This window comes from Doryrhamphus excisus, linkage group LG14 (genome assembly GCF_037039965.1).
Source record: "Doryrhamphus excisus strain RoL-2023G ecotype Guam linkage group LG14, RoL_Dexc_Guam_v1.1, whole genome shotgun sequence".
In the NCBI taxonomy this organism is placed as follows: Eukaryota; Metazoa; Chordata; class Actinopteri; order Syngnathiformes; family Syngnathidae; genus Doryrhamphus; species Doryrhamphus excisus.
Window position 1 is genome coordinate 5350738 of NC_136370.1, and position 11428 is coordinate 5362165.

At 41.5% G+C, this 11428-nt stretch overlaps 2 protein-coding genes across 4 annotated transcripts in view; one reads left to right on the forward strand and one right to left on the reverse strand.

The window, feature by feature from the left end:
* The window catches only part of fyna (FYN proto-oncogene, Src family tyrosine kinase a), a 36397-nt gene extending 31239 nt beyond the window's left edge, over window positions 1-5158 (reverse strand). The window contains exons 1-2 of one of the 3 annotated variants that reach the window (XM_058090251.2): window positions 4672-5158; window positions 3244-3477 (exon numbers count right to left, since the gene is read on the reverse strand). The gene's annotated coding sequence lies outside the window, so the exon portion shown is untranslated. Of the gene's footprint in view, window positions 1-1709; window positions 1934-3243; window positions 3478-4671 lie in introns of those variants that run through there. The other 2 variants (XM_058090249.2, XM_058090245.2) reach the window with 2 other exon arrangements.
* Window positions 4777-7410, forward strand: marcksb (myristoylated alanine-rich protein kinase C substrate b). The gene is made up of 2 exons (XM_058090255.2): window positions 4777-5149; window positions 5896-7410. Exons 1-2 carry the CDS (start codon window positions 5060-5062, stop codon window positions 6496-6498), a joined length of 693 nt encoding a protein of 230 aa, XP_057946238.2. The 5' UTR covers window positions 4777-5059; the 3' UTR covers window positions 6499-7410.
* The last annotated feature ends 4018 nt before the right edge of the window (window positions 7411-11428 follow it).

An 11428-nucleotide genomic window follows, 5' to 3' on the forward strand; every position in this document is an offset into this window, starting at 1 on the left:
TACTACTACTAGAACTATGGAACTCTCTCCCCTCCCAAGTAAAAAAGGCCCCCAACATTGAAAGCTTTAAGTCTTGTCTTAAAACCCACTTTTATTCACTGGCTTTTAACTCGGAGTGAGTTGTATTGTTCTTTCTTCTTTTAGTTCTTTCTTTTTATTTTAATTGGTTTTATTTTTATACTTGTATTGCTTTGCTTCTTGTTTTTAATATTTTAATATCTATTTTACTATTTTATTTCTTAAATGATCTTTTAGTTTTGGATTAAATTCAATTTGTACCTTTATTTATTGTATTTTATTTTTACTTTTTATTTTACAAGTCTGTGCAGCACTTTGGAAACTCTGTTTATAAAATGTGCTATTTAAATAAAGTGGATTGGATTGGATATCACAGAAGCACAATTATTTGGTTGTACATCACTCACGAACACAATGTAAGGGAATGGAGCAGGTCACTCAACCCCATAAACTAGATGGCATCGTAACTCTACTTCTAAACACACCTCATAAGCACCTGGTCTGCCAGGGAATAAGAAAACGTAGCAGGAGGAATCAGTATATGTATTTATTGAGTATTTCAGGCAGCTGTCAAAAAAGAGGTATGTGAGGATAAACAAAATATAAAAGAAAAAAATGCTAATTTGATTCATGTTCGAATGCAATGTAATTATTTACTTAATGAAGCTACCGGTTGGCTCGCTCTACCTATCTCCCAGCAAGCCCCGCTGGCCAGTGTGAGTTGGCTCTGAGTTGCCCTGGCTAGTGAGGCGTACTTGTGAAAGGCGCAATCGCATTATTAATTCACTTTTGAATAGAATATTTTCTGTCATTCTATTTATTTTTAGTAAGAATGTCCCCTGCCAACAGGACCAATTAGAAATCTGATGACAATGATTATGATCATTTCAAAAAAACGGTTACTGAACCCTGAACATAAGACTGGCTTTTCGGCACTAACTGCCACTAAAACAATGGATGGTGAAAGTCACACTGCACCTGTCAATCACGCACATCAAACCATGCTATTATCATCTCTCTGGGAAACAGACTCTGGGCTTGCGATGAATGCGAGTCACATTCATGTCATTAAACGCTACTCCTTTTCCAACTTTGGATGCGCTAACTTTGGCCTGCGGGCCGCCAGTTGAATACTCTTCGACGTAGTCAACCATAAACCAACAGCATGAGCTTCATTGCCGAGTTGAGATTCAACTATGTCTCTGACTTCACGCACATTTCATGCATGTGTTAACTCCATTTAAGATGGACTGCTGCACAATAGACAAACCCGATTAGGACAGCTTTAATTGGCCATTTAAGACAATTATTTACAGCTAAAATGGCAACAGGAGGCTTGTCTGCGGGGCCTTGTGTGCTGTTTGTGTGGTCAGCAAAGCTCTGCAGTGCATCCATCCCAGCTGCTGCTGCTGCTGCTGCTGCTGCTGCTGCTGCTGCTGCAACACAAGAGCCTCACCATCCACACTGCAAAACACCATCATCCACAATCATGCAAAGAGCTCTCAGCTTTAAGGCCCTTACCGGGGCACTTTTTACATGTGCAAGGCGAGTGCTACGACTCACCATGCACTGAGTCTCTTTTCTCATTCGTGATCAATTCATTTAGCAGACTAGGGTGCAAAACAAGGGGACAAGGCGGGTGCACCAATTGAAATGCAACTCGTGAGTAGAAAATAAAGAAACGTGCTTACCGGAGGGGGGGAGAAAAATCCTAAACTAATCCATCGGAGTTTCCAGTAGGGAATACTATTAAGGAGGCCCTCGCCGCTACGTTCCTATTCTCTGTGAGTGTTTTTATTTTTCTTCCTAGAAGAGAGCGAGAGAGAGAGAGAGAATAGCGGTGCCCGTCCCTGCCGACGCAGGAGCTCCTGTCGCCGCCGTGCGTACAGATGGTGACGAAGGAGAGGGAGGGTGTCAAGTTTGCGGAAATAACAAATGCCTGATCCGGCTTGTCTTTTCAAAGTAAAGTGCTGGCTATTATTGTCAACGATGACAGCTGGGGTTGCCCGGCGAAAAGTAGCATTTAGTTATTTTTTTTAAATTATAAACAGCATCTTAAAAATCTCTCGAAACTTGCACAGCCAATTCGACAACAAATTAATAACCATACTGTGGTATAACCGCGGACAATACATCAAGTCACGAGAAGTGATTTTTTTTAACCAAGGTTTATTTCCGGTTGTCCTGCGTCAACTGCGTACGCAGAGTAGCAAGCTTTGATTGACAATAATTTCAGCCAATCACACGTTACAATGGCCCCTAGACCATTCCCACTCGATCTCCTAGTGTTTGGAGTAACTGGGAAAAACAGGGCAAGGTTGGCAGATTGTCTGCTCCAGTTTTTTTTAAAGGTTAGCCAGCGTTGACAGTGTGCATCAGGTTTGGGCTGTAAAAGAAGTGAGCCAGCGGGCTTCATTCAAAGAGAACATCGGAAATTCAAAATGCATGTTTATGGTTCCAAAAACATGTTTTCCTAGTTGGACAGCAGAATGAGCAACCTGACTTTTTGATGCATTGGGAAACTTAATTTAAATTAACTTAATTTACATCTTGTCACTAAACATTGCAACTATTCATAAAAAGACATTCATACCCGTATAGTATTGCACATATGTGCTTTTAGTTAGAGACAGACAAAACTCCTAATCAGTACACTGATGTTTTTTCTGATTAGAATGCTGATTAAGTGGCTGTCGACTGAGATGATAGCTAATTCTCAAACTGTTTTGGCCCTTTAAATACGCTCTCAGGATGTTGAATCATCCATGTGTCACCAAAAACTGGTTTAAACCTCCCAAATGAAATTTATATGACATTTTCCAAGAATAATAGAGAATTATGTGATAAGTGTGCTATTTCTGTCTTAAAAAGCATGGTCTTGTGCACAACTTGTGGGCTTTTAAGGTGGTTGTGTGTCTAAATCTGCCTTCCTCTCACTTGCATGCGCGCACAATTCATGTAGATGGGATTCAGCAGTCTGGGCAGCTGAAATCTTTCAGAATAAAGGCAAGGTCTTGCATGCGGCTGTCTGCAAACACCCAAATCTGAACAGGCTTTGTCCCCTGGTTTACATATTCATGACAGCTCCGCGTGAAAATTGCAGCTTTGCATGTCATCAGAATATCACAACAATGAGCGTGCCCTAGTTAGCTTGCACGACAGAGGGAGGGTGACTGAGAGAAGTCACCCAAATCCTCCATTAGCTGTTTGTCCGTGTGAACTCACTCTCAGCAGTGGCCGCTCTCCTCTGTGAGCGGTGAAGGCCAAAGCCCTCGATGGGGGCCGGTCCCTCATCCTTGCGGCCATTTTGAACTTGTTACCATGGAGATGTGGGTCACATAGTGATGGCAGCAGGAGGAGGCTGTGCGTAGCTGCATGGTAGAGGCCGAGCAGTGCGATGCTTGCTGGGTCAGGCCGTGAGCAGCGGGCCATTAGATGTGGGTCACTGGGAAGCTCCAACTGCAACAAGCAGACAAGACGCTATTATGCAAGAAGAGGGAAGCTGTGGCATTGAGTTACAGCACAAGTCTGAGCTCAACGTATGTTATACATAAAACATATTTAACATCAGGATCAAAGAAATTTGCAGTGCTGCTGCTTGTTAATTATTAATTGTTAATAATTTATCCCTTTGTTGCATAAGACAAAATATCATAACAACAGTGTCAAAGTGCTTTGAGTGCCTTGGAGGTGGAAAAGTGCTATACAAGTGAAAGAGCCTTTACATTGTTAACTGTGACAATTATTATTTGTAGAGGTTGATTTTTAATTAGATTTTTACACACGTACTTTAGACAGAAATTACACAGTGGGAATACTTAAGTATGTTGTGTTAAGGTAAACATATTTCACATTTTTAGTATTTATATACTGGGGAGAAACCCTTTCCTTGCTCGGTTTGTTCTAAAGTATTCACTGACAGGTCGCATCTGAAAGTGCATATAAGATTACACACTGGAGAGAAACCGTTTTCTTGCTTGGTTTGTGAGGAAAGATTTTATCAAAAAAAATATTTAAAAATTCTACTATATACTAATACTATATTTAGTATCGACCAAATAGACAACCAAATGCCATAGAGTTGCAATTGTCGATTGGATTTTTTCAACTAAGGAAGTTAACCGGACTTTGATCGCTAAATGCAGGAGCAGGCCTATCTTGTGTTGTGTACCTACAGAGGCAAAATATGTCTGAAGTAATCTTTTCTTCCCATGCAATGGCTTCCGGCAAGTCCAAATTGTTCAGTATTTGTGTTTTAGCGGTTTACTTCCTGATACATGAACTAGGAAGTAGCTGTTATAAGTGGACAAACTGTGGGTTGTTAATTGAATGTATATTGAATATGAATGTAGACCAGACGAACTAATGTAAAAGTTACATTGTGTATTTGACGCGATTGCTTGTTTCTGACTCATAAAGTTAGCCTGAATTTGAATGCTAAATGCTAAGTAGTATGAGCCCTTAGTCTGACTTGTGTTATGCATAAATAGTTCTCAAATATTCACCATGTCTTCCCACTTAATCGTTTCATTGCTTCATTTAAAGACTCAGCAAAGTCAACGAACGAGCGTCCAGATTACAAGGAAATTGAGGGGAAGTCGACATGAAAACAAGTTGTTGGCCATGTTGTTGTGCCTCCTATTGTCCTCCTACCGCTCCAAGATGGCCCCCCCTCGCGCCCGTTTGGATTGCCGACTTGTGATTGGCCGATCGTGACGTCACCAACCGAGCGCCCATTCATCTGCCGACTTGGGCGTTGTACTCCCGCATCTCATTTGCGACGGGGCCAATTTCTCCGCTTCCCAAACTCCGCTCGACCTAAAAAAAAAAGAAAGGGGGGGGACGAGATTTCGCGTTTATTCTCCACATTTTAAGCACGTTTTACCGGCCAAAAGGCTTGCGCACGTCCGCTCGGGTGCAGTATTTGCGTCGCTTGTTGAAGGAAGTGGTGGAGTTTGATTGCTTTTCGCCGGAGGAAGCGTTGCGGTCTTTGTTCATTCATTTCGTCGCTTGGTTCCTTTGTTGGACCACCAAAAGAAGCATGGGTGCACAAATCTCCAAAGGAAAGGAGGAAGCTGCAGTGGAGAAGCCCGGCGAAGGCGCAGCGGTTGCGGCCAAGGCTAATGGACAGGTAAGGTTAAATTTGAATTATTTAGGCGTTAATTGCTGGCCAATGTGTTGCGTCAATGGCGTGCTGCATGTTGTGTGTGTGTGTGCGCGTGAAATCCCCACGCTTGCCGGCATCCAGGAGAAAGTGGGCCCCCACTTTGGATTTAAACCACTTGAACGCAACTTTGAGTTCATAATGCTCAACATTAATTCATAGTGGGGCGTTTGTTGAATAGAAATCAAGCATATATTGTAGCTTAATGACAATTTTTAAATTTATCACAGATGCAAAGACTTTCATGATAATGGATTTTCTTTGGTCCACAGACATTTCCTCCTCCTTTCCTTTGTAGTTAAAACGCTGTCCGTGTTTTTTTTTTTTACGTGGGCTTTGTCGCTGTAGCATGGCCATTTTAGAGACGCCACGCCTTTGTTGCCTGATTCAAGAAAGCCACGTTTTGTTCTCGCCACACACTGCACCCCCCTTCCCTAAGAAAAAAAATCCGGAATTTATATCCACGCAAACCCCCAAAACGAGAGACTTAATTGTACAGATTTACGCAAGATGGTTAAATATAAAAAAAGGACAGGGAGCAAAGATGGAATTCCAACGTTATTTCATTGTAAACGCCATCCAGCGTACTGACGTGGTACTGCAAGCGAAAACGTCTAGACTGATCTGTCGTCACTCTCCTAGTAACAGATGTTCTGCAGGTTTTTTCCTCATTGGTCGAAAGCATCAATTAAATGTCACCCTCATATTTTTAGGAGAATGGCCACGCCAAGACCAACGGTGACGCCTCCCCTGCCGCGGAGGAGGCCAACAAGGTTGAAGCTAATGGAAGCACCCCCACCGAGGAAGCACCTAAGGAGGATGGCGACAAGGTGGAGGAGGCTGAGAAGGAGCCTGCTGCTGCCGCCGCCGCCAACGGAGAAGCTAAACCGGAGGAAGGTGCTGCAGGTGAGGACCCCAAGCAGAAGAAGAAGCGATTCTCCTTCAAGAAGCCATCCTTCAAGCTGAGTGGCTTCTCCTTCAAGAAGACTAAGAAGGAATCGGAGGAGGCTGGTGAGGAGGGAGTTGCTGCTCCTGATGCCGCCGCTGCCACCACCGCCGCTGCAGAGGAGAAGGCAGAAGGTGCTGCAACCGAAGAGGTGGCCGCTAGCAGCGAGGAGGCCAAACCCGCAGAAGCCGCCCCTGCCGGAGAGGAGGCTCCTGCGTCTAAGGAGCCTAAAGCTGAAGAGGAGGTGAAGCCAGTGGAGGAGGCAGCACCAGCTGGAGGTGATGAGAAGCCAGCTGAGGCGTCCTCACCAGCTGAGCCGGAGGCTGCCGCTGCCGCCAGTCCGGAGGCACCCGCCGCCGCCACAGAGTAAACCTGCTGAAAGGAGGAGACCACGTCATGAAGGAGGTCATTGGAGCCCATCTGAAGGAATGCGAGGACTTGTCTGAAACCAGGGATTTTTTTCTTTTGTTTCTTTTTTTGCATCTCATCCACTGCAAAGTGGGCAGTGTGACAGGAGTAAGTGGGGGTGCGTCCTGCCCTCTACTCTCTGCTCGCTCCTGCTTGCGTTTGTTGGGTGAGCGTGAAAGTGCGAGTGTGAATGTTTTTTTTTCTTGTTTTTCTACATGAAATCATGACTGTGTTGATGCTGACATATTTAATTGAAGTATTTGGTGCTGGGCTAATTGGATGTAGCAACTAAAGCTGTGTCTGCAACATTCCACACACGGCGGTGATTTTTTTTTTTAATAAAGGGAAAGCCCTCGGCCAAAATCGTCTTTGCAGTGCAGTTGTTTACAACTGGACGCTCCTGTGGACACAAGCATTCCTGAAGGAATTAGATTTACAGTAGTTACAGTTCCCATTTATTATAGGTGCTAGTCACTCCCCCGTCCCCCTCTATTTAGAGTCTGACATTTCAAAAGTTTCTGTAGTAATGCACGTTGTATAGACTTTGATATTACTGGTTTTATGACTGAAATGTACCTAAATGACATTTTTAACAGAAAACAAAAACCCATTGTAAATGACTTTTTTTTCCTCCACCATTTGTAAGACTGAATAAAATTGGGAAGATGTTTTAAACAAAAGCTGTGATGACTACAACACTTAATCTCTAGACTAGCGAGTACATTTTTTTTTTTTTAGATTTAGACTTGGTTTTTCTTTCTGTACATAACAGACGACGTCACTTGGATATGAATGTAACATTGGCTACAACATGGTATTAAGGTGTTTTCAAGTTTGTGAGCACTGAAGAATAAAAGGAAAGTGTGAATTGGCACTCTTTGACCTCCTTTATTTCATAGCCCTCATAGAAGATGGATGAAAGAACATACACTATGTATTTTGCCCTTTTCTATTGTCCTCTAAAGGTTGCTGTAAATGTCCTGTATTTGTTCAAAGTCCACACTTGTACCACAGCAATCAGGACAATGGTCCGGTGCATCACTTACAACAGGAAAGTCGTGTAGGTTATGTAGATGCGGCTTGGAGGAAGACCTTCTTCGACAGCTAGGACGACTTGGCGGCCTACGGAGCCGTGTACCACAACTGGCTACTTTAGAGGGAAAGGAGGTGGCACCACAAAAGAATGAAGTGTGGTCGTAGAGACGCTGGCGAGATGGCTAGACCCGGGGTGGCAAGGGGGGCTTTCTGATATAGGGGCAAAAAGCCTATTAGTATAGTATTAGTTTACTCTTTCCTCTTATTTCCCATTTTTGCTGTTTTTAAACATGAAGTAATCTTGTAAATATTGTGATTTTATTCCTTCTATTAAAACTCTCACCCAGTGTTATGTAAACAAAAGACAAAACTTAATTTTGTCATATGACTACATTTTTTTGGTCATACTTGCTATATTTCCTCATATGAGTTTGTCATAGCCGCACGGTGTGCAAGTGGTTACAATGTAGGCAATGCAGTCAAGGGATCAGGACGACATAGGTTCGATTCTCTGTGTGGAATTTGCATGTTCTGTGTGTGTGGGTTTCCTCCCACATTCCAAAAACATGCTAGGTTAATTGGCGACTAATTGTCCATAGGTATGAATGTGAGTGTGAATGGTTGTTTGTCTATATGTGCCCTGCTATATGTACCCAGCCTCGCCCAAAGACAGGTGCAACAGGCTCCAGGATACCCCCGACCCTAGTGAGGATAAGCAACATAGAAAATGGATGGAAGAATCTGAAATTTTGTCTTATTGATAGTGGATGAACATATTACTTTAGTTGACTATTGGCATTCTTTATTAGTGACTCACTTTTACCAGAAATTGTATTGCCTACTGTAGTATTTGTGTAATGTTATACACATACACTGTATATTTCTGTATCTAATGGCATCACATATACTTATAAGTAAGCATCATTAATTTAAGGGTTTACATTTTTCATTTTTAAGTATTTCAATGAATGTCTTCCAAAGGTTTAAATGCAATCAAATGTTTGGGAATGTCCAAAATCAAGTAAATAAAAAGGTGTGATTTTAACGGTTCACCTATTTTATTCACCCATTTAAACGGTGTAGTACTGCATTTACTACAAGAAAAAAATATTTAAAATTACTGTTTTAGAAAGTAAATTGATTTACGTTTTTTCAATGTAAAAAAAATAACTGCTTTCGCCGTTTTTAAGTTTACAACCACTTACTGTCATTTAAACGGTTTAGTAGTGCATTTTCTGCAAGAAAAAAATGTAAATGTACTTTTTAGAAAGTAAATTGATTTACGATTTTTCTATGTAAAAAAAAAAAACTGCCCTTCACCGTTTTCAAGGCTGTATCCACGTATCCACGTGTGATTTTAACGGTTCACCTATTTTATTCACCCATTTAAACGGTGTAGTACTGCATTTTCTACAAGAAAAAAAATATTTAAAATACTGTTTTAGAAAGTAAATTGATTTGCGGTTTTTCGATGTGAAAAAAATAACTGCTTTCACCGTTTTTAAGTTTACAACCACTTACTGTCATTTTAACGGTGTACTAATGCTCTTTCTACAAGAAAAAATGATAAAAAGTACGGTAAAAACTACTGACTTTTTTTTTTTTACAGTGTATGAATGTGAGTGTGAATGGTTGTTTGTCTATATGTGCCCTGTGATTGGCTGGCCACCAGTCCAGGGTGTACCCCGCCTCTCGCCCAAAGACAGCTGGGATAGGCTCCAGTATACCCCCGTAATCCTAAAGTGGGAGAGAAAATTGAATGGCTTAAATACAACTTTTTCCTCATTAGATTACAACCTTTTTTCTTATCTTTACTTTTTTCTGCTGATTTGTCAATTTTTGCTGCTGCTGTTTTTAGTTTTGTTAAATTCTATTTTTACAATGTGTCCTTGGTCAATAAAAAAAATAGCCAATGGTTGCAAATAGCCCCCGGGCCGCACTTGGACAACCACTGAGTACTATTGATAATCTTTCATTATCATTAAACTCTACTGTGGGCAAGGCCTATAAGGAAAGTGACAGGTGAAGCAAAATTAGGCCTGGTAAAACACCCACTGATGAAGTGGACAAATCAACACTGGCTGCCAGCCCAGTCCAAGCTGCTAGAACGACACAACCAACATCCGTCTGTACATCCACCCACCCATCCATCCATCCATCCATCCATCCATTTTCTACCGCTTATCTTCATAGGGATAATGGGGGTATGCTGGAGCCTATCCCAGCTAACTTCAAGAGACGAGGTACACTCTGGACTGGTCGCCAACCAGTCACAGGGTATAGACAAACACTTCACACCACAACCACCATGAAAGATAAACATGATTTTCTCGGACACGTGGAAGGATCTGCTTCTATGAAATGGATAGTGATAACCAAGCATTTTCACTTCCTGCCAATAAGCCTGTCTCTCTCCCTAGCAACACCCCCTCCAGTGGGAATAAAAGTAAACACTCTTTTTAAATCACTCTTTCGTTAAATTCTTATATTCAGTCTTTTTATTGCTGCGTTTTATGTCTTTCGTGTGTTCTGAGTACAGTGTGAGTGACTTAGGTGTAATGCAGGTATCATTTCCGACTTACACTAAAACTCCTTTCATCACAATCATTGGAAGCCGAGGACAACCCTGCTGAGTGGAGCACTGTAAAATGGATCCTCTGACCTATGGCGCCCTCTTATGGCAGGAGGCAGGAAAGCAGCAGCATGGTTACTGGAAAGAACTAAACTAAATTTAATTTAGAATTAGAAATTACAATAGTCAACACTAATTCGCCAGAGGAACAAGCTGCATTTTTTGATAATAATTAAGTGGTTAACATATATGTATCACTGATTTCGACTAAACCTACATTTTTCTAAAAGTCACAAAAAGGGACAATTTCTTCCATAGGAATGAATGGAAAACAAAATAGTCATTCCTTGTTCATCATGGTTAATTGGTTCCAGACCCGAGCTGATAAGTGAATTAATAAATTGAATAGTTTTGCAGTAATGGCATAGATAACCTGTTTACCATACCACGACACATGAAATAACACCCGTATAGTCACCTTTGAAGTTCTATTACACTGTATATTCATTCATTCATTTTCTACCGCTTATCCTCACAAGGGTTGTGGGGATGCTGGAGCCTATCCCAGCTGTTTTCGGGCGAGAGGCGGGGCACACCCTGAACTGGTTGCCAGCCAATCACAGGTACACTGTATAGTAGACAATAAAAAGAAGACATATAAACATAAGATAACAGACTCACACTTGAGCAGTTCCTTGTTATTACTGTACCTGTCATGACCTTGATTAAATATGCGTAAATGCCTGTTCTGGTGATCACATCTGGTGCTTGACTCACTGAACAATTGCTGATATTGAGTGGCCAATGTAAAATACTACATTATTTACATATGGAAAGCAGGAAGTGAACAAATGTAACAGTTAGTGATTGTAAAAGTTCCAGATGGAGGGGTAGGATTTAATAAGCTTTGCTTCTTCCTACTCCTTTTGGACATGTGGAACTGTGAACTGATTATGGGATGCACTCAATTGTAATCTGATGCATGTTCAAATGAAATTAAACCATTACCATTACCATACATTATGATGCGTGAAAATGCTTAATTTAGGCCAAGAATAAGTACAATTTGCATAAATGTCCCGTCTTTAAAAAAAAAAAAAAACTAATAATAGGGTTTATTCAGGCACAAAATAATGATACTCATTTTTTTACCCTTTGTATTGAGTTTGTGGACCTCTATGGAGCAGCTACAATGTCCATGCCCATGTTCACAAAACAGTCCTGACACCCGAAAAAACACTTCTGGGGAGACTTTGCTAACACTGTAAACACTGTAAACACTGCC

Bases quoted from the DNA above. Each gene is read 5' to 3' on its own strand.
- marcksb (XM_058090255.2), top strand. From the start codon at position 5,060: ATGGGTGCACAAATCTCCAAAGGAAAGGAGGAAGCTGCAGTGGAGAAG. The intron at 5,150-5,895 runs GTAAGGTTAAAT...TCATATTTTTAG, and splicing joins CGGCCAAGGCTAATGGACAG to GAGAATGGCCACGCCAAGAC.